Source organism: Equus asinus, chromosome 1 (assembly GCF_041296235.1).
Source record: "Equus asinus isolate D_3611 breed Donkey chromosome 1, EquAss-T2T_v2, whole genome shotgun sequence".
NCBI classification, from domain to species: domain Eukaryota; kingdom Metazoa; phylum Chordata; class Mammalia; order Perissodactyla; family Equidae; genus Equus; species Equus asinus.
In genome coordinates, this window is record NC_091790.1 from 139,264,566 (window position 1) to 139,292,133 (window position 27,568).

At 39.8% G+C, this 27,568-nt stretch overlaps 1 protein-coding gene across 2 annotated transcripts in view; it reads right to left on the reverse strand.

Moving 5' to 3' along the window:
- The window catches only part of SLC25A13 (solute carrier family 25 member 13), a 188,032-nt gene that overhangs the window by 146,411 nt on the left and 14,053 nt on the right, over positions 1–27,568 (reverse strand). For both annotated transcript variants that reach the window (XM_014859409.3, XM_014859408.3), the window contains exons 2-3: positions 14,524–14,577; positions 4,163–4,305 (exon numbers count right to left, since the gene is read on the reverse strand). In XM_014859409.3, coding sequence (XP_014714895.2) covers positions 4,163–4,305; positions 14,524–14,577 — 197 coding nt within the window. The remainder of the gene's footprint in view (positions 1–4,162; positions 4,306–14,523; positions 14,578–27,568) is intronic.

Here is a 27,568-nt window from a genome sequence, read left to right on the forward strand (position 1 = left end):
TTCCATGGGACAACATGTGGCTTCTGTCTTGTAGTTTTTTCAAGGAACAGTAGTTGATTTGGGAGAATGATTTGTGACTTGTGAACTTGACAAATGCTATGCTTCCAAAGAAAGGGAAAGGAAGGGGAAATGAAGGCATTCACAGTTTTACATTGAGAACAGATGTATGGTTACACCTATTTGTGGAGTAACCACTGAGGAGCTGTGTGTGTCAGCGTTAGGGTTAGGGAAAAGGGCAAGTCAACATCTAAATGGGTCTTGGGCAGGCCTAGGCTCAAACACTGGCTCTTTGCTACTAGCTCAGTAAGTATCAGTACCTCGGGCGAGTTCTTCAATTTGCTCAGTCCTTTTGGAAAGAATTATCACAACACATGGTGAGCTATAAAATATTTCTACCCTTAGACCCAGGAATCCCTCTCGTCTAAGTTCTTTCTAAGCAGGTAATTAAACAGAAGGAAAACATGTCATACGCATGAAGATATTCACTCCAATATTACCTATTGGAGAAAACTAGAAACTGAAATAACTCTATAAGGGCATGACTTCATCAAGTATAGCACAGGTCTTTGACAAAAAATGATGGAGCTATTTAACACTGTTACTATGAACAGCATATGGAAATACGAAAATTGATTAATGTAATCTAAAAGATTACAAAAGAGAATTACAATTAAAATGAATTCAAATTATAAAACATATTGATGCAGGTTAACAAATCATGGAAGATACTAAAAAATTCAAAATACTCTGTCAAGGTGAGGAGATTATGGGTGGTTGTTTTCCTTTTTAAAACTGAGGTGTTCACTGTTAATATTGTCTTTGCAATTGGAAAAAGAAAGTCATAGGGCAAAGGATTGAGGCCATCTAAGATTGTTTCTGTCACAGTAAAACACCGAGATTAAAGATAACACAAAATCTGAAAGAAAATGTTGAGTTAAAGATTTGGGAGATTCTGAGAGAAGAGGAAGCTCAGAACATTGGATAGGCCAAGGACTCTGGAGCCAGGCAGGCCTGGGCACCTTTCGGCGGTAAACTGCTTGAACACTGAGCACCTCGGTCATCTCACCTGCAAAACCAGGAAAACAAAGCCACCGTTTCAGATTTGTCAAATACTTTTGAAAAATATGTACGTGATGTTGCATTGTAAATGTGAAATATATGTTATATTGCTGGCATCTAATGAACTTAAGCGTATATCTTCGGAGAGTATTCGTAAAAAGAAATAAGAAACGCATGTGTGTTAAAGGGGATGGGGATGGAAAAGAAGGCAAGGTACATTGAAGGTATTACAATCATACAAATTAATGCCCATATATTAATAATTATATGTATTATAATAATTATATAGTAATTATATATAACAAAAATATATTAATGTAAATAGGAACCAAAATGTTCACTGGAATAGATAAAAAATAAAAGACAAAGAAAACAACTCTGAAATGTTAAATTTAAGTAGGAAATGTCAATGTGAACTTTCGATTTTTTTAAAGGGTATTTTCCAGCTCTTGACACTGACAAGTCAGAGAAGCAGTAATGCCCGAGTAACAACAAGCTAGGGCCCAACTCTGTTTCTAAGCACCCTTCCCCACTAAAGGAACCAGGGCTTCTTGGGGAAAAGAGTGATGTTCAGGTCAGAGGCAGGAAAAATCCAAGGTGAGCCTGGAATATCTTATTTGCCAAAAGCAAGAAACATTCAAAAGCTGAGGGTACAGGAGCCAGCTTAAAGGGGCACCCACTGACCACACCAGGACACTCGGAGCATCTAAGAGAATAACCATAATAGATTACAGTACACTGAAATTAAAATAAATCCATGAAGTTATACTGATATAAAAGATTAGGAGAGAAAGAAAAGGAGGTGGAGGGAAGAAAGTTTTTCATTACTGAAGAATACTAGACAATAAGTAGAGGAGAAATGACAGAATTAGAAAAATCACTTTCCAAACACCAGTGTAATAACTGATTCAGGAAAGGATCATCATGGATGCTAAAACTACTGGGTGAAAGGTTGCTGGGAAACAGAATGTCCACCATTCTCAAAGTACCTTCCACTAATTACAAAACAAAAATGGTCCCTGTTCCATGGAAATATCTGGCAGACTCCACCTTAACCAGGTGATCAAACTGCGTATCATCCTACCTCCTGAGGAGATACAACAGGTAGCAGAGAATCTCTCCTAACCTGCCCCCAATTAAGGCAATTAACAGGAATCCAGCCATGAGGAAAAGACCACACAAGTCTGGAACATGGGCTTCAACAAAATAACTGGGCCTAGATTTTAAGTCAATGTGATGAAAAAACATTATAAGGCAAGGGTCTGTTCTAGATTAAAATAGATAACTAATATAAGAACCTTGACTAGATCTTGGATTGAAAAAAAAAAAGGCAATGGGGCCTTTGAGGTGGGGGCAGGTGGAGAGAGTTGGTATATTTGAGTATGGACTGGATATTACACTTCTGACATGATGGTTAATTCTCCTAAGTATGATAACATATGGTGGTTATGTAGAAGCAAGTTCTTATTCTTAGAAAATAAATGCTAAAGTAACATGATGTCTGCAATTTATATTTAAATCGTCCAGCCAAAAAACAAAATTATATGTGTGTGTGTGTGTGTGTGTGTGTGTGTGTGTACAAGTGTGTCTTTTAAAAAAAGCATACAGGTATCAAAAATGTTAACAATTAGTCAATCTAGGTGAAGGGTACATATTGGGCGTTCACTATACTCTTTAGATTTTTCTGTAGTTTAAAAAAATTTTAAACCATCAAGTGAGAAAAAAATTGATCTTAAACATTGAGTCAGATAATTCATGTTGCATGTGAGCTTAGTCACACTTCCTCTGAATCTTATGAGCACAGGGGATGGAGAAGCAACCGAATTTTCCTCAAAAAATGTTCAGTAGAATAAATCTATGTTCTGTTGAGCTTTTGCCTCAATGGACTAGTGTGAAATATGCCTCGGCCCCTCCCTGCGCCAGCCGAGGAAGGCCCTTGGAGGGCACGAGGGTCTGCTCATACGCTACATCTTCCTACCAAGCAAAGAATCCCACCTTGGGGTGGAGACAGCAAACAGAAGTAACCTAAGTAACTGTTACTGGAACAAAAGAGAAGGTATAATCCAGCAATCCCTCAGGATATTACAGCCAATTTCCTCCCCACTCCCTTCTAATCTGCAAGACCTTCGTTTTAGAGGAAGTTATTTCCATGCAAGATGGAACAACAGGTGCATAAACAAGAAAAGGGAAGGACTGGTAAAAACTGAGAACATGCTCTGTGCAACAAGAGATTTTACTTTGGTTGTATCTCAAACTGATGCTTGTGGGAAAATCAGACACATGACAAAGGGAGAAACCTCAGAGCTAGAAAACACCACCCTAGAATGGCAGGTAACTGCAATCTATCAAAGGGGGTGCTGGCAAGCAGCGAGGGCAGAGGCTGGGTCGCTAGTTTCTGTAGAGAAGGCTAGTTCTTGGAGATTATACTTGGTTATTAGGGAACGTTGGTGTTTGTACTACCAAGAGTTTGGAGCCCAAAATTCTGCACTTAATGGTAAAAGCCAACTGCAATCTTATACAGCTTAGGAAAGATTCATTTTTTAAACGTAAACAGAGAAGACTGGTAGGGGGAAAATAATCCAGAGGCATTTTGCAAAGTGTCCCATTTAATTTTAGACACTTCAGACTCTATGCCACCTTGGGCAGAATGCCTTTCTTGGGGATATGGAATCATATCATTCTGTCTGTTAGACTCATAGCATCTAATCAAATGTGAGATTTCAAAGTTATTTGAGCAGAAAAAAAGATTATAGAAAAGTTGTCATAGAGCTATGCATTTACTCAGAATTTTTACCATTGCCTTGAAAAATACCAATATACATACAAACACTCTAGTGTATCTCCTCACCACTCATCGACTACAATGGTTTTGTGAAACTATAAATAGTTCTTTAAATAATGTCAAAAAATACACATATATAACAACTTACAGGAACACTGAAGGAAATGTTAAGAATATTATCTCTAAAATAATGTATTAATTATAATAGGTAGAGAAAGTGCTCTTACGAGATGGAAAGGTATACAGCGACTTCCTAATCATTAAAGCAACAGAAAGCTATTTCAGACAAAAAAATTAAATAAGATAATTAAAAAAACATACCCATCTTTGGTCTGATCCACCACACCACTTAAAAGTTCCACAGTCTTTGGATTAGGCTGGCTTTCTCCAAAAATGTTCAAATATCGAATGACAAAGTCATTAGGAGACATGAAAAATTCGCCATTTTTTTCAATGCTTGCATACTGTTTAAAAAAAAAAGACATTTTATTCTCAAAAGTATAGAATCATGAGATCAATGTGAAAAAGCTCAAAACATTTCAAAAGATAAATATCAGATATGATGATAAACTCTTCACAAGGACAGTTATTTCTCATCACTTCAAGGAAAAAACAAAAACACATTAAGTTTGCCACATTTCACGTTCTCAACTGGGGGCAGTTTAATCTGATTGTCTAGCCTATGAACACCAATGTCCCCTAACAGACAAGAACCATCTATGAGATCCAGCCCTTTCTATATGTTACCTGCCTTTCCAGGGGTAGAGTTTTCTAGCTCTGAGCCTCCTGTTTGTTTTTATTTTTCCTCACAGGGGACACTGGCAGTATCTGATGACAATTTTGATTGTCATAACTTGGGGCGGGGGTGGGAGGATGCTACTGGCATCTAGTTGGTAGAGGCCAGGGATGCCGCTAAACATCCTACAGGGTGCAGGACGGCCCCTACAACAGAGTGACTCAGCCCACAGTGTCAGCAGTGCTGAGGTTGAGAGAGCCTGGTTTACAGAAATTTGGAAGGACAAATTATGTCCTGTCCTTTAGCAAGGACATATAGCTTTTTTAAAAAAAGAAGAATTAATTATGAAGTCATGGATGGAAACAACCTGATTCTTTTGCCCCATCCCTGCTTCAAGGGCATCAATGATGCAAGAAAGGATGACATGCTGAGCTAGAAAGCAAACTATTAACTGTGTGGCTTCTTGTGAAATTTTATGGAAGCAGGTATGAAATGATGCTCAGGTTAGTGTCCTCTCCATCCGAGAGCAAAAACAGTCAATAAGAACAGGGAGGCATGCAACGTTTTTCCACAGCCTTCCACCAGGTCTCACCCTTAGTGTGATACATTGTAGCTCACAAAAGTGGGAGCCTGCTACTTTCTGCGCCGTGGGGCTCAAGGGGCTGTGGGAAATGCTCAGAAACAATGGGGATCACACAGAATCCTTATGGAGCAGGAAGGCCTCTTGATCCTAGGGACAGAAGAGTGATTTGGGGGTGGGGAGGTGAGGGCAGTGAGCTACAAGAACAGGGCTAGCTGGGTGACAGAAGTTACACTGGCCGCTGCAGTGACGGGGGAACACAGTGAAGTGAGGTGCAGTGACAGCATCTCTGCTCCCTCTGTAACCACAGTTAAGCCCGATTAACACTGTTTTAAAAAGTCACTTGTTAGTCCTCCATTTTAATTCCAATGCAGGAGAAGCTCTTGTTTAGATACGCAGTTATGTGCCTCTGGCTGGGCTGCACCAGGCTCTGCTTGACTCCTACCACCTGTGTCACCTCAGTAAGTAAAGCTTTCTGGGCCCGTGGCTCCTCATCTGCAAAATGGGCAGAACGACACTACCTGCTTCATAAGGCTCATGCCAGTAATCACTGAACAGTCATGTAATACACTCAGCACAATGCCCTACACACAATGAGCACATTATAAATGTTCTATATTACTGGTTTTTATTTAACATTTTTTAGCACAGTACAAAAGAAAAACTCAAAGATGGCCCAATAATCCCACTCTTCTTCAGTTGGCACTGAATTCAGCTTTTGGAAATGTAGAAGATCATATTTTTATTTTCCTGAGACAAAACAAGACGGAAATACAAAGGGAATGTCACTGCTAATTACAGCAACCCTATGATTTAGAATTATACCTATGCTTGCTTATAGTAGTGAACAATTTATTTATTTAAAAATACAATTTAACTCTTTTCCCAGCAACAGACATTTAGATTATTTCCGGTTTTGGTATTTTTAAACAAAGCTAAGGTAAACAGCTTTGTAGGTAACATTTGTTCAAATTCGTGGCAATTTTCGAAGGCTGGACTCCTGGAAAAGAAATTGTTGAGCCAAAGGAGAGGAAGTTTCAGGCTCTTGATACTTATTATCACACTCATCTCCAGAAATGATTGTACCAATTTACACTCCCACCAACAGTGTGTGAACATGCCCTTTTCCCCCCTTTGTCTATTACATTTGTTGCAAATATTTTTCCAGTTGGATATTTTTATATAATTGAGTCTATAGATTTTTTTCTCCTTTGCAATTTCTTCCATTACTCCTAAGTTTAGAGACTAGTCCTTCCTCATCTCAAAACTAAATATTCTCCCACATTTTCCCTTAGTCTTTTTAAAGTTAGATCTTTCACCTTCAAATTTCAATACACTGGTACTTCATTTTTGTATTTCGTAACACACAAAAAATACATCCTCCAACTTTAGCTATTTCCACTTAATCTCTTGGTTGTCCTAAGACCACAAATCAATCATTCTCCCTTTCCCCATCTTTTAGATGCCATGTTTACCACATACTAAATTATCATATGATCACTGGGGAAAGGCTGGGAAAGCCAGTCCATCTTCAGTACCAGTTATGATCAGTTGGCAGTGGCTTCCTGGGGTGAAGATGGATTTCAAGGTTGCCCCCAAACTCCCTGGGGGAATGCCAGGATGGGCTAACAGTTCTTGTCATCACAGCAGCAGGCGATGTTTCCAGACCATCCTTGTCAATTGACCTGTCTACTCTTGTAAGATTACATGTATCTTAATTGCTGTAACTAGAGGGAAAGCTCTGTCAGGACAGGATTTTTTCCTGTCTTTCTCATTGCTGTGTCCTCAAGTTTCCAGACTGGTGCCTGGCAGACAGTGAAACGTGTTTAAAAAATATTTGTCAAATGAACGCAAGCTTAAAAAAATACTGTATTACTTCTCTCTTGAAGTTTTCTTGGCCATGATCACGCTTTCATTTTCCCCAAATGACCCTTAGCATCATTTTCAAGCTGCTGACCCCTAAAAGAATTCCATTGAAAATGCAAAGTAAAACTACAACACAATACCACTACTCATACACAAGATAAAGAAATAATAATGGTTGGCAAAAATGTGGAGCAAATGCAATTCTCACACTTCGGTGGTAGGAGAGAAAACTAGTGAACCACTTTAGAAAACTGCTTGGCAATATCTACTCTAACTCAACATACACATACCCAAGGCCCAGCAATTTCCATCGTGTAAGTACATCTCTAACAGAAATGTATGTGTGTGTACATATATGCACAAATACATATATACATGTGTATGTGTGTGTATATACCTATATTGTTACCAAAAAACATGCTTTAGCATTGTAATGTCTCCTGCAGCATTATTTTGGATAGCAAAAGACTGAAAAATAACTGAAATGTCAACCCACAGTAGGATGCATAAATGAACTGTAGTATGCTTACACAATGGAATACAACACAGCAATGAGAACGAACTAACACCAAATACACACAACAATGTGGATGAATCTTACAAATAAAGTGAGCATGAATGAAACTAGACACATGAACACAGACTGTTATGATTCCATTTACATAAAGTTGAAAACCAGGCAAAACTAATGTACAGTGATAGAAGTAAGAAGAAGACAGAGGCAGATCACAAGAAGAACGTGCTGACAAAGGCAGCTCCACTGCGCTTGCGGCAGTGAACAGAGGGTCCCCAGGGCAGGTGGACTATACCTTATAGCTACCACATCTTTAAAAGTTATCTAATCCTTCCTTGGGAATAGATTTTACAAGCCTCTCTCCTGAAGCCTCTCTCCCTTACAATTTTTGCAAGTTTTAATAGGATTAAACACAAATTTATGAAATGGGGAGGCTTTTTGGATTCCTTGCACAAACTAATAGAATACTAATTGTGATGGTTAATTTCACGTGTCAACTTAACTGGCCAAGGGGTGCCCAGATTAAATACTGTTTCTGGGTGTGTCTGTGAGGTGTTTCTGGATGAGATTAGCATTTGAATCTGTGAATTCAGTAAAGCAGACTGCTCTCCCCAATGTGAATGGGCATCATCCACTTCACTAAGGGCCTAATAGAACAAAAGGTGGAGGAAGGAAGAACACCCCCTCTTTTTTCCCGCCCCATCGCTTGAGCTGGGATATATCTTGTCCAGCCCTCGGACTGAGATTTACATCATCAGCTGCCCTGGTTCTTGGGCCTTCAGACGTAGACTGAATTACAGCACTGATGTTCATGGTCTCCAGCTTGCAGACAGTACATCACAAGACTTCTCAACCTCCATGATGAATGGCATGAGCCCATTCCTCTTATAAATCTCATTAGGCAGACAAATTAGATAGATATATATAGCTAGAGACAGAGCTATCTCCTAGTGGTTCTGTTTCTCTGGAGAACTCTAATAAACTAATTGTCACCACAAAGAACCACCATCACCCCCAATGAATAAAGGAAAGTAATCTGTCACTACACTGTATGCTCAGAGGGCAGGGGTCCTATCTGGCCTGCTTACCTCTAGTCTTTTCATACAGGTCTATAAACTGTGAACGAGCCAGGTCAGAACCATAATCATCCCGTTGCCCATTTTTGCCACAAATCATTCACCTCTGGGGCTGAAGGGCGAATTCTCCTTGACTGTTTTCCAGCCACTCAGAAATGCTGTGCGCACCAGATCACCATTCTTTACCCTGTCTCCCTTTTATAGAGATGGAATAAGACGCAATTAAGGATTTGAATATGGATTGAGTATTTCATGTTATTAAGGAATTACTATCCATTTTATTAGCTGCACAATGGTATTGTGGCCATGAAGGAGATTGTTCTCATTATTTGAAGCTGTATGCTAAAGTACTGAGGGTGAATTATGGTGATATGTAACTCACACTGAAATATACCACTAAATATATATGTGAAACTAATATGACAAATATTAATTTAAATTAAGTAGTGGTTATGTGGGTATTTACTGTACTATCTATTTTCCGTATGTTTATAGATTAGCATAATAAAAAGTTAAAATGTAATTAATAATAAATTGTCAATAAACACACTGCATTGATCAAAGAAACACAAATTTAAAATAAGATGCAATTTTTCAACTACCGAGTTGGAAGAAAGGTTCTTTTGTTGCTGCTCTATCTTTTTAACAATATCTGAGTTGATAACATAATGTGAAGAAATGTAAACTTCCATACTCTTACCCAAAATGTGTATTGATACAACCTTCATGAAAGGCAGTCTGCCAAGAATCAAATGCCTTAAAATGTTGCAAACCTAGTCTTTAATCCAATGTCACTTTTGTGAATTTATGCTAAGAAAATGCTAGCTATATGAAAAAATGTAGGTTCAAGGATATTCATTATAGTGTTGTTATGACAGCAAACAGAGAAGACAACTAACTATCCAATAATAGGGAGTGGCTAGATAAATTATGGTAAAATGGCCATACATAGGAATACCATGCAACAATAAAAATACTGTAGAAATGTATTCGATTACAGAAAAAGGTATTTGTTACATATTATGTGAGGGAGAAAACTGGATACCAAACAGTAATTTTTCTCTTGTTAGGAAAAAAAAAATGTATATACATACACAGAGATAGAGAAGCAGAGAGAGAGAAAAAAATGGATATATCTATATATAAATATGTATTTATATATGTTGGGATCACAAGCTACTTTTCTTTATATACTTCGGGTTTTAAAATTTTCATCAATCAATATAAACTGCTTCTTCATAAGCAAAAAGTTTTTCAAAAAAGGAATGAACTGTTTTTCCAATTTTGCCTACAAAAATTTTAAAAATATATGCTTTTGTTGACGAAGAATAATTATACAAATCCAAGTTCAATTCACTGCATCTTACTATTACAATTTGTAATATGGTCTATTTCCTTTGTCTAGTCCCTTTACACAGTCTTCCCATCTTCCACTAGTCATTCAGTTACTTCTGACTCTATTCTTCTAAACAGTATACATCACCTCCTTTGCACTCCCTTGAGCTAATGGTTTCCTCCTCAATTTCCCAGTTCTTATTACTGGCACTTCCCTACACCCAGGCTATATATCCAGTGGTCATATTTATCCCCTGCTCTCTCTCATCTATTATACAGTATCAGTCATTTTCATCAAATAGTCCTTCAAGATGTCTTTAACTTGCCCATTCTCCACTCCCCCTGCTGCCACAACCCTCATCAAGTTATTATGGCCTCACACCAGGATTACACCCAAGGTTGTCTACCTCCCGGCCTTACTGCACCAATCAAATCTCAAATGCATCCTCCCCGCGTCACTGGATTACTGAGAAAACCTTCCATGGCTTCCTATTGTTGAGTAGAAATACAAAACTTCCAATTATCTTTCTAATTTTGTCACCCACATCCTGTAATACTCCACAGAGTCCTTGCTTGCCACAGTTGAATTTAAATAAACATTTGACGACTGAGCAAGATCCCTTCAACCTAGAGAGACTGTTTGTTCCCAAACTCATCTCCAGGCCTTCCCTTGAATGTGGTCCTCTTCCCAGAATGCCACGGCTACCCTCCTCAGTGCCTCTCCAGCTCCCACTCATCCCTGAGCCTCCTCAAGTCCCCTCTCCAAGGAGCCTTCTCTGACACTACCCACCATGGGGACTGTCTGTCCATCCACTTCCTGTGGCATTTGCTTTAACCACGCACATGGACCCTTGAGTATGTAGACTTAGAGTCTTTTTTACCTGCTGCATGCCTGGAAATCTGGTCTCCTGTATAAGATCTGAACTCCTTTAAGACATGGTCATCGCTTAGGCCTACTTTGCACATACCACTCACTGCAAAGTTTCATGTGTTTTATTTAAACTGTAAGCACTCAGTACATACCTGTTTAAATCAACGTGAAGCAGCAGTGAAAGAATTAGGCAGACAAAAAAAAGCATGTCAACATTTAGAAACAAAACTGACTACACCTGAACTTCAACTTCCACATCCAAACAAAACATTACCAGCCACTTAGCACAAGAACAGCCTGCTATTCTGCCCTAAGCTGGGAATATTTTACACCAAGTCCCGCCCTACCTCCCATCCCAGTACCATTGCCCAAGACCCTATGCTCCAGGCCACTCATACACCTGGCACCTCTTACAGCTCTTTGCTTTGCATACGCTGTTGCCTTTGCCTGGATGGTCCTCCCTTGCCCCAAACCCTCCTCTGCCTTTTCCATCTCATAAATACGTACTCATCTTGAAGTCCAGCTCAAACATCACCACCTCTGCGTAACCTGAATGACCCTCTCTAAGAAGATGTTTATAGCCCCACATCAACTTTCTGCCAATTAATGCTCTACTATGCTTATCAACCGTATTACAGCTTTTTCTTTTTTCACATTTAAACACACACACAGTGAGACAGTTAAAGGCAGGAACCATGATTTATGCATCTCTAGTTCCCCAACACCTAACACTGTATTAACATACAGTAAGCAACTTCAAAAAAAGAAGAAAAAGTGGAATTGATTTTAACTCTTTTCCAAAACATAAAATAAGCCAGAATGGGCCCATTGTAGCCCTCCAGGATCCCTCTTCCCTAATCTGTCTCAGTTCCACTGGCTTTCTCTAATCTCCACAGCTGCCAACTCTCCTGCTACCAGCACATCTAGTCCAAAAGGTATAATGGAGCTTCTCTCCACTGCCCCCAAGCTACGGAAGAATCCTCTAACTAGTTTAGCAGAAAGAAGGTTGGAATATTTATTAGGAAGAAAAGTCAGGAGAAAAGTCATAGAAAATCAGCAAAGTAGTCAGGTTTACAGTGTGCTTACTGCTGATCCATACTAAACTGAAAAGCCCAGCCAGAGTGGAGACGTGCCTGGCACAGCCCCCACGGCGCCTTATTCCCTATTCTTGCCCCACCACAATACTGTCTGCGGTAGATGGTAAACAAGAGACCTCAGCATGCTGAGCCAAGGTGGATTTGCGTCGGTACCACACTATCCAGGCCTGATGAGATCACTCGAACCTTTGCCAGATCCACAATCTCTTCCAGAAACTGCTGATCACTGTTTTCTTCAGGGATGATTCCCCCCACATCATCCCCTCGGACTCTAAGTCATACAGAACTCTCACTCAAAAGCCATTGACTCCTGGCCGCCTCAAGGGAAGACAGTACTTGCCTATCTGGTCCCAAAAGATCTAAAGTAGGATCTTAACCTAGCCTCACCAGTTGTCACGTGGCTTCAAAAAGTGGACACAGCTTATACAGCCTTTCCACTGGATTCACACCATGAGACCAATAAGTATCCAAGATGCATCCATCTATTGAGACATTCTAAGTTGTTCCCATTTCCTGTCAGAAGAATGCCTGCAACTATGGCTGGCTTAGGAAATAGAAGTAACAGACAGGTCCTGAGTTCAAAGAATGATTATGACTTTGCCAGCTCAAGTTAATGAGCTCTATCCATTTCTCTAGGCTCTCTGGCAACCCTCTCAGGTGCTCTTCTGCAAGTGGTCTTCCAGAATTACATCCTTAGAGTTTTACAATATAGACCTTAAATACAGATGCTGAAAACTTCTATGCTTCCCTCATACATGCTCATCCCAGTCATGGTGGGCCCAACATGCATAGCAAGAGACACTAGTCTAGGTAAGAAACAAATGCATTTCAGTTTTTTAGACTTTGATTACCCAGAATACCTTTCCACCTTAGAATCTTCATCCTGTATTGTCCTTTCTGGGCTAAAAACAAATTTATAAAGAATTCTGCTGTCTTATACATAAAACAAACCTCCTTACAAATGTATCCTCTTTTCTTCCCAAAACTGCTTATATTTCTAACTATTTTCTTTTGGAGTCTTTGTTTCTCTTGTGTTTGAATTATTTAATTTCAAGCATTTACTGAATCAATATCTAATGCATATCAGGTGCTGAACACTTTCATAAAAGTTTTTTCATTTAACCTTTACAATTTTTTGTAACTTATTATGAAAATGTTCAAAGTAGAGAGAATAGTATAAGCCCAATATTACATTTCCCAATTTCAAAAATTATCATCATACTGCCAACTCATTTTTCCTACCCCACTAAAACTAGATTATTGACAAGCAAATCTCAGACATGAAAATCTCACCTGTAAATATTTCAGTGTATATCTCTAAGAGAAAAAGACCTTTACAGTTCCCATAATCAGAATACCGTTACCCAGCCTAAAAATCAATAACAATTTCTTTTTTTTTTTTTTTTTGAGGAAGATTAGCCCTGAGCCAACTACTGCCAATTCTCCTCTTTTTGCTGAGGAAGACTGAGCCTGAGCTAACATCCGTGCCCATCTTCCTCTACTTTATATGTGGGATGCCTATCACAGTATGGCATGCCAAGCAGTGTCGAGTCTGCAACCGGGATCCAAACTGGCAAACCCCGGCCCTCCGAGAAGCGGAACGTGTGCACTTAACCGCTGTGCCACCAGGCCGGCCCCAATAACAATTTCTTAATATCAAATAAACCCGTCAGTGTTCAAATTCCCTGATTTCTCAATTTTTTTTAAATAGTAACAGATTTTGATGAGGAAAGTGATGCTCATAATTAATAACTTTATAAGCCATAAATTCAATACATAGCAGAACATCAAGTTTCTCATGTGAAGCCTTGGTCCTCTTTACGTACAGCACAGCTGCATTATTATCATGTTTAGAAAAGGCCCACATATATACTTTTCAAATTTTCTTTATGAAAGTGGGCTTTTCTTTTTTGAAAACCTTAATTCCAGCTGAATAACATTAAAAGTGGTTCAGTGTTTGGGAACCTGAGGTAGACTTTTAGAGTATTAATCATTCACTGCCCAATTCACAAAGTAGGTCAAAGTATAACAAACTAAGGAAATAAACTTGTATGTTGTCTGTTGTGATCTATTATCTACTATTATTCAAACTGAGGCCTCACATGGGGCACCACAATGATGAGGATGATGGTGGTGCTAGTGGTGGTGGTGGTAACAACAACAACGATGATAGGCTTCCACCAATGACAGACAAGAATCGGCCCTGTGGATGAATGAAGGATTATGAGATGTCTACAAAGAGCTTTAAACTTCTTAGGAGAAAAGGCATTTCATCAAACTGCACAGGTCAATCCTGGAAAGGTAGATAAGTTGCGAGACTAAATCCCCAGCAACTCCTTTTCAATACCTGACACCAAAATGAGATAAAAGAAATTAAAATGTAAACCATGTTTACAGGTTACATGATCACAAACAATCACCTACAAGTTTCCGATACACTTAAAAAAATAGATATAATTGTAAAGGATCTCTTTTAGAAGTCTTAAGTAAAGATACCTTTTGAGATATTTTAAACATATAACAACGAAATAACCTGCTTGAAAATAATCTTTAAAAGTTACAGAACACAAATCAAACAAGAAACAAAATAGATTCCTTTATACTGACCTTCAAAAATATTGTTCTAAGCTCAGCTGGATCTGCTCTCTTGGTTAAAGCCACCTATAAATAAACAGAAAAATGTTTATATTATTAGAACAAAGCTGAGAAATCAAGCTAGCAGACTGAAAGAAAACAAACTCCAGGTTAGAAATTAGTGGATTTCATTATTGCATTTAAAGCACCAAATTTCCCCAGTGCATAAACAACTCCCCAGATTTTATATTAGACTCCTTATGTGGCTTCCAGAATGATAATATTCTGTGCAAGAAACCATAAAGCTCCTAATATGTAGTGTTTAATGCATATCATTTTTTCAGAAAGAAGAAGAAAAAAGTTGAAACAGATTTGTAGCCACCTGGTATTTTTAAACTACACTCCAGTGTGCCCCATACCCTTTCATAGGGGAATATTAAATATTAAAGTACAGCTTGTTTCTAACTATGCAAGAGAACACAGTTCTTAAAAAAGTTAGTGAACAAGGCAAATCATATTATCAAACAGAAGGGAATTACTTCCCACAGCCCTACCATGAACAGGCGTAAAAAGTCTCCTCCTCTCCCCAACTTTTAATTTAAGAAATCAGAAGTCTACAAAGGTATGACTATTATTCTCCACATTCTAGAAATACAAGGGGCTATGATTGCCTTTGAAGAGCAAACCTTGACAGATTCGCTCAGAATAGGTGTTGTGCTTAATTTTAATTCTCCAGCCCACAAAGTCCAAAAACATTATTGGGGAAAAAGCAAGACAAACTTGAACATGGCTGCTCCAGGCCCACACAAAAGAGTCCTTATGTGGAACCAAACAGTGGGCTTATTCAGTGTCCCATCACCTAATCCTGCTGGCAAAAACCATCATGAGACTGAATTCTCACCAAGCACAGCGTCACTCCATGATACAGCCAAGGAGGGGTTCCTGGAACCACCCCAATACTGGAGCCATGTCGCTATCCATGGGGAGATTTATGCAAATTGTTCTAAATCCCTTCGGTGTGTTTGCAAAGGCTCTTCTGAGATCTTTGGACAATGGGTTCTCTGTCTCTAAATATGTAACTGCTTGAGCTTCTTGGCCTGCCACTGTCAGGAATAATTTTATTAACTAATCACTGGAATGGGAGAGGTAGTTTTTCTGAAACCAGTTGGTTGGTCACCTTATTTCCCAAAATATGACTGATAACTCTTTTAATTTCAGCTGAGTACTTATAACCACCAATGCTATTTTTATCCCTAAGAATTTATAATCTTTTAAAAATCCTGAATTAGTTAGTGTTCTTTGCTCTTCAATTAAGAAGGAAAAAACAGACTGATAACCAATCTAAGATGAATGATAGTGCTGACCTAAAGGTTTCAGGAGAAGATTCCCTCCTATAGGTCTCTATTCTATATATAGAGACCTACAGGTCTATATACTGAGAAAGGTGGGACAGGAAGAACACCACTGGAGAAGACGGAACAGCATAAAAATGCCTCCATCCTCTTCTTTATGAGCGGAGAAATTCCCTTTGAGTTCCACATCTCGAGACAGTACATAAGTAAAAATTTTTTTTTTTTTGAGGAAGATTAGCCCTGAGCTAACACCTGTGCCCAGCTTCCTCTATTTTATATGTGGGATGCTGCCACAGCATGGCTTGATAAGCAGTGCTAGGATTCGAACCGGCAAACCCCAAGCCGCCAAAGTGGGGCACACGAACTTAACCACTATGCCACCAGGCCGGCCCCAAGTAACATTTTTTTTAAAGGCATATGGTGACCCTTGGTACTCAGTTGGGTTTCCTTTTAAAAGCAAAGGTAAGTTTCCACAAAGTGAACTATTCTTGCTCCATCTAAATACCACATCCTTTAAAATCTAATTAATTCACTATGCCGTGCACTTCATAAAGCCTTCCCTGGGCAATGCTACTTCAGAGTGAACTTAGCTGGCCCTACATTTGCACAGCATTCTTCTACTTACTGATCCCGAAATACACATTCACTGCTCACCACCAGGACCACACCTCTGTGAGAGAAAGAATACAGCTTTCACTTTGTAATTCTCCAGGGTTTAGAGCACAGGAGAAAATCCATATAGTGAGCCAACACCTCTAAGTCATGTCACCTAACGTATATAAAACACTTCATTGTTTTCAAAGCATGACTATTACCTTAGTGGATCCTCACAGCACATCTGAGACTTGGAGAGAGCATATTACTGCCCCCATTTTACAGAAAGGGAAACCAAGACTCAGAAAAAGTCAATTATTTCCCCAAAAGTCAGATTTAGCACCAATTTGTGCTTATATTTCTAAGTGTTTTCTGAGCTAAGATCAGACGCCAAATCTTCCATCTCCTACTGTGGTGGTCCTTCTACTGAGCCACATCATAGGCAGCTCCAAACTGACCATAACTTACGTTAACCACTAATATAATGTAGCACACGCCCAGAAATCAAGAATCTCCCAATTTCTTCCCTACCCCCACCAGTTTGCAGTATCTATCCAGTGCTGTGATTAAGAACATGGCTTTAGTGTCAGACTGCCCTCGACTGGGGGCAGGCCTGACCTCAAAACTCAACGGCTCTGTGACCTCTGAGCTAGTTCCTTGACCTCTCAGCCTCACTTTCTGGTCTACAAAATGGGACATGCTGGATGGTTGAAAGGGTGATAGGAGATAATTACATAAAGTGCTTAATAAAAAGGCCACACAATCAATAAATGATATCTATTATTTGTATTATTTATCGAAAAGTATTTACGTCCTACCATGCTTACTCTTGAAAGAGTCTACATGATGAGTAGCCTGGCTCATAACTTGAGAAGGGAGAAATTAGGAGGATGGAGGGGAAAGGAACTCATGAGTCTTCAAAAACATTCACCAAGCCGCTAAACAAACACTGAGGTCTCCCTAACTCATCTCCTCTGCTACCCTAGTCCCATCCAATGCTACTTCTTGAAAACAGACCCAAAGTTTCAAGTACAGCAAATGGTTAATGGCCAGTGTGGAACTCCTCGAGGCCCACTGAAATGTGTGTCAGGTCCTGGGCACATTCTACTGAAGCACAGATAACTACAGTTCAATAGGGCATGGATTCAGAAAAACTGCTAAGAGCCTTCTGGGCCCCACCTCTGCACTAATTCCATCTATTTCCCCAATGCTGCGTGGCTATTCAGAATTCCCACTTCTACTTCTACCTCCCACTCTTACCTTCTTGTTTTGGTGTCATTTGCAGTGAAGGAAGAACACTTAACAGCTTCACTGAAGACAACACAAAGCTACAGTGAGAAGTGCCAGTGTTCTGAAGGTGTACTGAGATGGACTCCATCTGGCGGCAAAACCAACACCCAGGAAGTTCTACGAGCTGGAAGGAGGAAGCCACAGAAACATAGCCTCCCTTTTTAAGCCAGCTCAGAACAGCAGCTGGGCATGCACACTTTGCATCACCTGACAAGCCTTAGCTCATTGGGCTTTAGAAGATTCATCAAACTTTAGTTTCCAGAAGGCTGATTTTCATTGTTATATTTTTTCTCATACACTAATAGCATGTAAATATTTACAGCTGCTATTCTTATAATCTAATTGCGTGATTTTATCATTATTCTTCTGAATTTGCATTTACAAGAATACATTCCACCATTAAACCAAAATTTTTACATTAAGAGTTTTAAATAAAGTAACTGGGTTTCAAACAGGGAGTAAATCACCAAGAAGGAAAATGATTCTTGGCAGATGACTATGCAATATTACTATTTGCTACTTAAATCAATACAATAGAGAATTTTATACTCAAGCACATAACATTCACACTAAGCTGAGCTTAAAGAACAAAGAGAGGGGGATCTAGAATTGGAAAAACTATACATTATACTTTTTTTCCATAAACTGGGAGAAGTTTACTTCACTTAACTTTAGCATGGAAATTTCAGGTCAATTCCATGAATCTGTGTTCCACAGAACAAAATTTGAGGATCACTAAATATGTAAAATTTTTAACATGACAAACATCAGATATAATAGTTTGAATACGTTACCAACAGCATTTGCAAAATGTATATACTAGCTGGGTGCATCCTAGATACAAAAAAACAGCCAACAATAACATAACTTCAATGACTGGTTTTTAAAATGGGGTAGCAGGAAGCATAGCAAGGAGAACCAGAAAGATATCTTTCAGGACAAATAAATTCACTCTCATTTTAGTAGAGTTACAGCAGCCAAAAGGAGGAGGACACTGGGAAAGATTTTTCTACACATGGGAATATTTTAAAACTGGCTTTCTTACACTGGAATCAAGCCTCAGTTGCTGCCGCATTACCTTAATAATTCACAGTGGTACAGAATTGTGTACTCAAAATCATCACTAGGGCTAACAGGGGGCAGTAGGGAAGAACCTAAGAAAACCTACATAAAATAAGGGATACTAATTTGAAGACGAAAATGTAAAGAAAAGAAAAGCTCTTCTCTTACATTGGGAAACTAGAGATGTAAGACCATGATCTCCTAGAAGGCATCTTACTCCTCCACAGCCTCAGCTCTGGCAAAGAACAGAAACTAGCAGACGTTCCAAAAGTGCTGATTAAAAAAGAAAGTCTTCCAGATGAGTAGAAATCAAATCTTTACAATGAAAACAGGTAGCTTTTAGGCCACTGGTTCTCAAAGCGTGGTCACTGGACCATCAGCATCAAATAGGAACTTTTAGAAATGCAAATTCTCACACCCTACCCCAGATCTACCCAAGCAGAAGCTCTGGGGGTGGGGCCCAGCAATCTATAGTTTAACAAGCCATCCAGGTGATCCTGATGTTGTTAAAGTTTAAGAACCACAGCTTTTGCTAATGTCCAATTCTGTCTGATTAAGACTGAGGTTCTCAGCCCCAGCTGCAAATTCAAGTCACCTGGGGCACTTTTAGGTTTTATCAATGTCCAGGCTGATCAAATTCAACTGCAAAGGCCAATCTAAATAGAATCTCTGAAATGGATACCTTTAAAGCTCAATCACAAGATTATAATTTTTGGCTGGGTTGAGAACCACTGAGTTAGAACCCAAGATCCCAACCTCAGCTAGCTATTTTGACCACATGACACAGCCTTCACTCAGCAATACTTCTTCCATCACCCTTCCAAACCTGAAAGGTGTGAAAGCCAAGACAGGCACAGACTTACACTGAAAAGTCTACCTTCATGAAGTAATTATTTACCTAAGATATGAAATACAAACCAGAAGAGGCAGCTCATCAAAAGCAGACTACTCCATGTGTGCATGTAAACACATGCACACATGCAGTGACAAGCAGAAAAAGGAGGTGGAGGGAGAAATGTCCCTGCATGGTCTTTGTACTTAAGGAAGTAAGTATAGTGGATAGACCTGAATCCCAATGCAAAGCACTACTGGGTGTGACCTAACAGCTTAGAAGCTGGGGCCAACCCTTCTTCCCATGTATCTTCCTGTACTGCAGAGACTGGGAGGTTAAAACCACATTTCCTAGACTCCCTTGCAGCTATGTGGCCTAGGTGCTGTCAGACGAAGTTGGGTGAGATGTGGAAGGCAAAGTTTTGGAAAGCAAAGATTTGGAAGTTGGGGGCCATGCTTCTGCTGTTTCTGCCAGCAAGCATCATCACTGGAATCTGATTTTCCTGTGGCAACCTCCTGCCCATGTCACTGGAAGCATGGTTCTGAAACACTCCCCATGTGGCAGACAGTTTTATGACTGCACAGGAGGCAACTGCTCCCTTGTTGGCCTGCTCTGCTGTAAGGCTCTGGAAGTCATCCCTGAGAGTGCAACCTGAAGTCTGTTTCTTCACCTTCCCAACAAATTCTGTAAGCTATTTAATACCCTGTAACAAATCTCCCTCTGCTCAAACCAGCTAGATGGATTCTGTTCTCTGCAAGTGAACCTTGACTGATAAAATCGCAAAGGAAAGTTTGGAATTCCTCAAAACCATACAGTTACCATTAACTTGAGAGGAAGAAAGAGGTATCTCATCAAATTTAAGAAAAATAATTTTTCATTGAATTCACTGAGTCATTCATTCCTTATCCTACAGGTTCCCTAAGTTCTAATACAGGAAGAGCAGTAGTTATAAAAAAAGTCACTGAAATATAAATTAGCATACAGACAAGATGCCATGTTAAGCATTCTTCAAACCACAACCTTTCTGTGTAATCCACCCTCAAAAGTTCACATCACTCAACAGTTGACTTATAAAGCACCAGACACCACAAATGTTAACCCGTTGGGTAATTACACAAGCAGGTCATTTCAGGGCTGCCAGAGATGTTTATCAGGACTCAGTAGCTTGTGAAGTGTGTTGGATTTAAGCCTGCACTGTTGTAGACAAACATTAAACAATGATAAAGCCATCACCATTAAAATTCTGTATTAAGAAGCAGAGTATAACAGTTAACAAATGAATGGTGGTGTTGTAGCTGTGGATTCTCTTATGCCAAAATAACTTTAAACACACTAATTTTAGATTTTATTATTATTGTTATTAAGCTAAAGCTAACATTCCAGTAAATGTTCCCAAGAGTAAAAATCTGACAAGAGACACTATGAGTCTTTTCTAAAATAGACATTTTTCTAACTGTTTATATTTTCAACTCCCTACAAGGACAGAAAATGCCTGCTCACCCTCACACAGGCAAACATCACCAGGTTTAGAGTAAAGATTTGGGTCCCAGTGTGTTGCTAACTTGGTGACCCTGGACAAGTCAGTTAACATCTCTGAGTTTTAGTTCCCTCATCTATAAAATGGGCAAAACAAGAAAATCTGCTTACTTCATAAAGTTATCTTAAGGACTAATTAGAATGAAAAAAAAAGTGTTCTGTAAATCCCAAAGTGATAGACAATGTTGATAGTGATTATTTGCTACTCTTAAAAAAACATAAGGTGAGGACACAGCTATATATTTCTAATCCCAAATACGAATGGAAGGCAAGGAGGTCCAACATGTATTCGAGCTAGAAATAAGCAACAAAAGATAAGAGGCTAAGAAGAAACACAGTTTATTAAAATTCTATTGGGTGATCACAGTCTCGTTAGGAAGGGTAGAGAACCATCTTGAGGCTGAGGCTCCCTCAATGATGCCCAGAACTATCCCAGAATCACTTGGTGAGAAATCCACCTTAGATCCCACAACAAAAGCAGTTGCCTAGGCTGCTCGTCAGGTCAGCTGGAATGGAAACTTCACAACAAGCTGCTTCCTCGTGTTGCCCTCTTCCAAATCAGAGTCACATGTGGGCATCTAATTGGCAGATCTAGACCACGCGCTCGTGTCCTGGCTGCAAGGAAAGATGGGAAGACTTACACATTCTGCCAGGCAGCCCTTATAATGTGGGGATTTTCTCCAATACAGAAAACTTAGTCAAAAGATGAGGGGGAGATTTCTGGTTTCCAGTCCAGCATGTAAGGTGCTTAGAAGCTGCCACTCTGTCCTAATAACAAGTAAAAAGCTGAGATACTACAAAGTCAACAACTCTCCCTAGATCTGTCAGGGAAATGAGGTCAACGGGCAAACCACTGCCCCCAAAATGGGAGAGAGAGGCAGAACATGAGAATCACCACTCCCCAGAGCAGAAACCATGAGCTGAAACTTCCACGGGAATCAGTGTCAGAGTAGGAAAACCTGAACTGTAAAAGACGAAATGCTGGAGGCTCAGTGTGGACAAGAGGAAGGTTTAAAACCTCCAGGGGGACCTAGACTTAGGGGTTCCCCACACTTTTATGAGTTTTACCTCCTGGAACTCAACCTGATTCTCACAGTGAATATCAGAGAAAAACCACCTTGCACTTCCAGCAGGAGGAGAGGAAAAGGAACCATTTGAAATGCATCAGAACATTCTGTGCTTTATAACAAGGTCTGCCCTCTAAAGAAATTATTTAATAAGAGCCTAACCTGCTGGGGTATTACCAGAGCCTAACTGACTGGAGGGAAGGTAAATACCCAACTCCAGCCACCTGAAGCCATCCTCTCCTACCTAAGGGAAAGAAAAAAGCTGGCAAATGCTTGTACACTGTCCAGGGACACAGGCTCTCTAATGGATTGAGACCTAATCACGGGGCTACAGAACACCTCCTCGCCCTCTATGCCCTACCACCCATTACCAAAGGCCTATTTACAGCAGTGCCTTTTATCCAGTACATCACGTCTGGCTATCAGGAAAAATTACAAGGCATACCAAAAGGCAAAAAACACAATTTGAAGAGACAGAGCAAGCATCAAAACCAGACTCAAATATGGCAAAAATGTTGACATTATCAGACCAGGAATTTAAAACAATTATAATTAATATGCTAAGTGTTCTAACAGATAAAGTAGACAGCATGCAACAACAGATCAGCAATATAAGCAGAAAAATAAACATTGTAACAAAAAACAAAAAAGAAATGCTAGAGAGATCAAAACCACTAACAGGAATGAAGAATGCTGCCGATGAGCTTATGAGTAGACTGGACACAACTGGGAGAGAATCTCTGAGCTTGATGGTATCTCAACAGAAAGCTCCAAAACTAAAAAGCAAAGAGAAAAAAAGGCTGTAAAAGAAAAAGAGCGGAACAGAATATCCAAGGACTGTGGGACAACTACAAAAGGTGTAACATACCTGTAATGGGAATACCAGAAGGAGAAGAAAGAGAAAAGAAACAGAAGGAATATTTGAAATAATAATGATTGAGAATTTCCCCCAAATCAATGTCAGACACCAAACCACAGAACACTGGAGATCAGAGAACACCAACCAGGAAAACGAAAATCACTTAAAAGTCAATGGTCTAAATGCACCAATTAATTAAAAGACAGAGACTGTCAGAATGCATCAAAAAACAAAACTCAACCATATGCTATCTACAAGAAACCCACTTTAAATATAAAGACACATACAGATTAAGAGTAAATAAATGGACAATGATACACCATGCACGAATTAATCAAAAGAAATAGCTATATTAATTTCAGACAAAGCCCATTTTAAAGCAAGGAAAGTTATCAGGATAAAGAGGGACATTATACAATGACAAAGGGGTCAGTTCTCCAAGAAGATGTAATAATTCTCAATGGAACAGACTAGAAAGCCCAGAAATAGACCTACATAAATATAGTCAACTGATCTTTGACAAAGGAACAAAGATAGTCTCTTCAACAAATGGTGCTGGAACAACTGGACATCCAAGTGCAAAAAAAATGATTCTAAACACAGACCTTACAGCCTTCATAAAAATTAACTCTAGGGGCTGGCCCAGTGGCACAGCGGGTAAGTGCACACGTTCCGCTTTGGCACCCTGGGGTTTACCAGTTCGGATCCTGGGTGCAGACATACACCACTTGGCAAGCCATGCTGTGGCAGGTATCCCACATATAAAGTAGAGGAAGATGGGCACGGATGTTAACTCAGGGCCAGTCTTCCTCAGCAAAAAGAGGAGGATTGGCTGCAGATGTTAGCTCAGGGCTAATCTTCCTCAAAAAAAAAAAAATTTAACTCTAAATGGATCACAGACCTACATGTAAAACTCCTAGTAGATAATATAGGAGAAAACTTAGATGGCCTTGGGTTTGGTGATAACTTTATAACACCAAAGGCATGATCCAAGAAAGAAAGAATTGATAAGCTGGACTTCATTAAAATAGAAATTTCTGCTCTGAAAAAGACACTATCAAGAGAATGAAAAGATAAGCCAAAGACTGGCTTTGCAAAAATAAAATATTTGCAAAAGAATAGCCAACAAAGGACTGTTATCCAAAATATACAAAGAACTCTCAAAACTCAACAAGAAAACAAACAACTCCATTAAAAAATGGGCCAAAGACCTTAACAGAAGCCTCACTAAAGAAGATATACAGATAGCAAATAAGCATATGAAAAGATGCTGCACATCATCAGGGAAATAAAAATTAAAACAACAAGGAGGGCCTGCCTGGTGCTGTGGTCAAGTTGCATGCTCCCCTTCGGCAGCCTGGGGTTCGCAGGTTCAGATCCCAAGCGCAGACACAGCACCACTCATCAAGCCATGCTGTGGCGGCATCCCACATAAAACAGAGCAAAAAGAGGAAGACTGGCAACAGATGTTAGCTCAGGGCCAATCTTTCTCACAAAAAAAAACAACAACAGCAACGAGATACCACTACACACCTATTAGAATGGCCGAAATCTGGAAGACTGACAACACCAAATGCTGGTGAGGATGTCGATCAACAGGAACTTTCATTCATTGCTGGTGGGAATGCAAAAATAGTACAGCCACTTTGGAAGACAGATTGGCAGTTTCTTACAAAACTAAACATACTCTTACCATTCGAGCCAGCATTCATGCTCCTTAGTATTTATCCAAAGGAGCTGAAAATTTATGTCCACACCAAAACCTGCTCACGGATGTTTACAGTAGCTTTATTCATAACTGTCAAAAGTTGGAAGCAACCATGATGTCTTCCAGTCAGTGAACGGACAAATAAACTGTGGTACATGCAGACAATCGAGTCTTATTCAGCACTAAAAAAATGAGGTATCAAGCCATGAAAAAACATGAAAGAACTTTAAATGCATATTTCTAAGTCAAAGAAGCTAATCTGAAAAGGTTACATACTATATGATTCCAATTGTATGACATTCTGGTAAAGGCAAAACTATGTAGATAGTAGAAAGATCAGTGGTTGCCAGGGGTTAGGGAGTAGGGAAGGAGAATGGGCAGAGCCAGGGAGTTTTTAGGGCAGTGAAACTATGTATGATACCATAGTGATTGATACATATCATTACAAAATTTGTCCAAACCTACTGAATGTACAATGCCAAGAGTGAGCCCTAGCATAAACCATGGACTTTGGGTGGTAATGACGTATACCACCCAATGTATGGATCATCAATTGTAACAACCGTACCACTCTGATGGGGGATGATGATAATGGGGGAGGCTGTGCACGTGGTACATGGGAAATCTCTGAACTTTCCTTTCAATTCTGCTGTCAACCTAAAACTGCTCCGAAAAATAAAGTGTATTAAAAATAAAAAAAGGACAAAAAAGAAAAAGCTCGTGGGTAGCCAGAAGCATCAAGATGAACCTGATTAGGTTGAATCATGAGGCATGGAACTGTATAATCTCCCTTTCTTTTCAAAGAATCCTTGAAGCGGGTTGAATTCTCTTCCTTTATATGTGAAAAAATTGCAGGTCAAACAGGTTGATCTGCCCAAGCCCCATGCCTCTTCTTCAAGGTCACAACCCAGGCTGTCAGGTTGCCTTAGACCAGGGTTCTCGACCTTGGCCCTACAGACAATTTGGGTCCGTCACTCTTTATTATAGGGGGCTGTCTGGTGCATCGCAGGATGTTTAGCAACATCCCTGGCCTCTACTCACTGGGTGCCCATAGTAACCCCACCTCCCAGAGGTGACAACCAAAACTGTCTCCAGACACTGCCAAATATCCCCTGGAGGCAAAACTACCCCACTGCCAGTTGAGAACCAGTGGCTTAGGTGGTGCTGCTCCACTTGCTCATTCGTGCAACACAACCATGTATGGGAAGCCTACCAGGTACCAGGCCCGGTGCCAGGCACTGAGGAGACATGCCGAATAAACCAGAGACCCTGCCCCACAGGGGGAATGACAGACTCATCAACGAGTGGTTGCTACAAAGTGTGTGATGATACACGCTATCACAAATTAGAGAAGCGGCAGAACTAAGGTCATAATTCTGCTGGAGGTGGGGGTCATGGAGGTAAAGTCTTTGGAGTTGGATCATTTATTATTGACTACAGCAATTAACACTGACCAGCTAACTTCTATTGGGCCCTTAACTCTATACTAGGCAAGGTTCTACAGGTTTTACATCTCATTTACACATGACTAAAATTATTTACACTGGAAAGTCATTAATATCCCCATTTTGCAGACGAGGAAGCCGAGGTACCTAAGACACTTCGTCTTCCATGAGCAGTAATAAATCACAAAGCCAAAAATGACCCTACAGCCCAGGTCATTTTGACACTAATTATACTACCTAGAGGATGTGTCAAGAATTTGGCAAACAGAGATGAAGACTTTAGGTTATCCTTATGAATCATGCTACTGGACAACACTGTAGCTGAAAACAATTTAAAATAGTCTTTTTGATTTGGCATTATGACACCTAAATGCCCTGGTTCAGTAGAAGGCAGACCTGCCTAACGCAGACTAATATTCTCCAGTATTATATGCTGAACTCAGTCTCAATTTTTTTAAAACATCAAGGTTACAGGATAATTAGGAACCAGTTGCAATTGTAATTACCTCTCCCAATATAACTTGTTACATATTAGCAAGTGCCAAATTACTACTGCTCCTTAAATGAATAAAAACTGATTGTGCTGTTCTGAAGACTGGGATGTATGTTCCTGATGGGGAACAAAAGAATATAAAAAGCATATGACATATTTGTAAAGTGCTGAAAGGTTCTACTTAGGAGATCACACGTTGCTGGAGCCCAGATAATGCCACAGAAAGTGAAAATGGCTTCTGAGAGAGAACAGCTAACTTAATAAATGCAGAGGAAGAGAAAGCAGCAAATCAAAGGACAATAGAAAAGTTGCTTCCACTAAATAATACCTTACCTGTTCAAATTCTGCTGTGCGTCAACATCATATAACTGAAGAACAGTCAAGAACCCAGGAGGAAGCCAAAAGGAAAAGAGCAGGCGCCCTCTGCATAGCGGGGATCCTCATCCCAAAGACCGAGCACAATTTCACTCAGGCGAGCCCTCCTCCGCCCCCTCCCACAGCCCATGGGCTTCTGACATGACTCTGAGCATCTTCTCTGATTCCAAATCCACAGCTCACACATCTATAAAATGCACTCTGTCCCAGGCCCCGCTCTGAGCTTTACAAACAGGAGCACAATGATCCTTCCAACAGCCCTAGAAAGTAAATACAACCATGCCCTTTTCATAGATGAGGAAACTGAGGTACAGAGAGGTTGAGTAACCTGCCCAGAGCAATAATTTGAACACGGAGTCCATAACTTCAACCATTATATCATATTGGTTTTCAGAGGAAAAAAGAGACAGCATGAGACTGACAGAGCAAGAGAGCCTAGAGGTTAAAAGATAACTAAGACACATC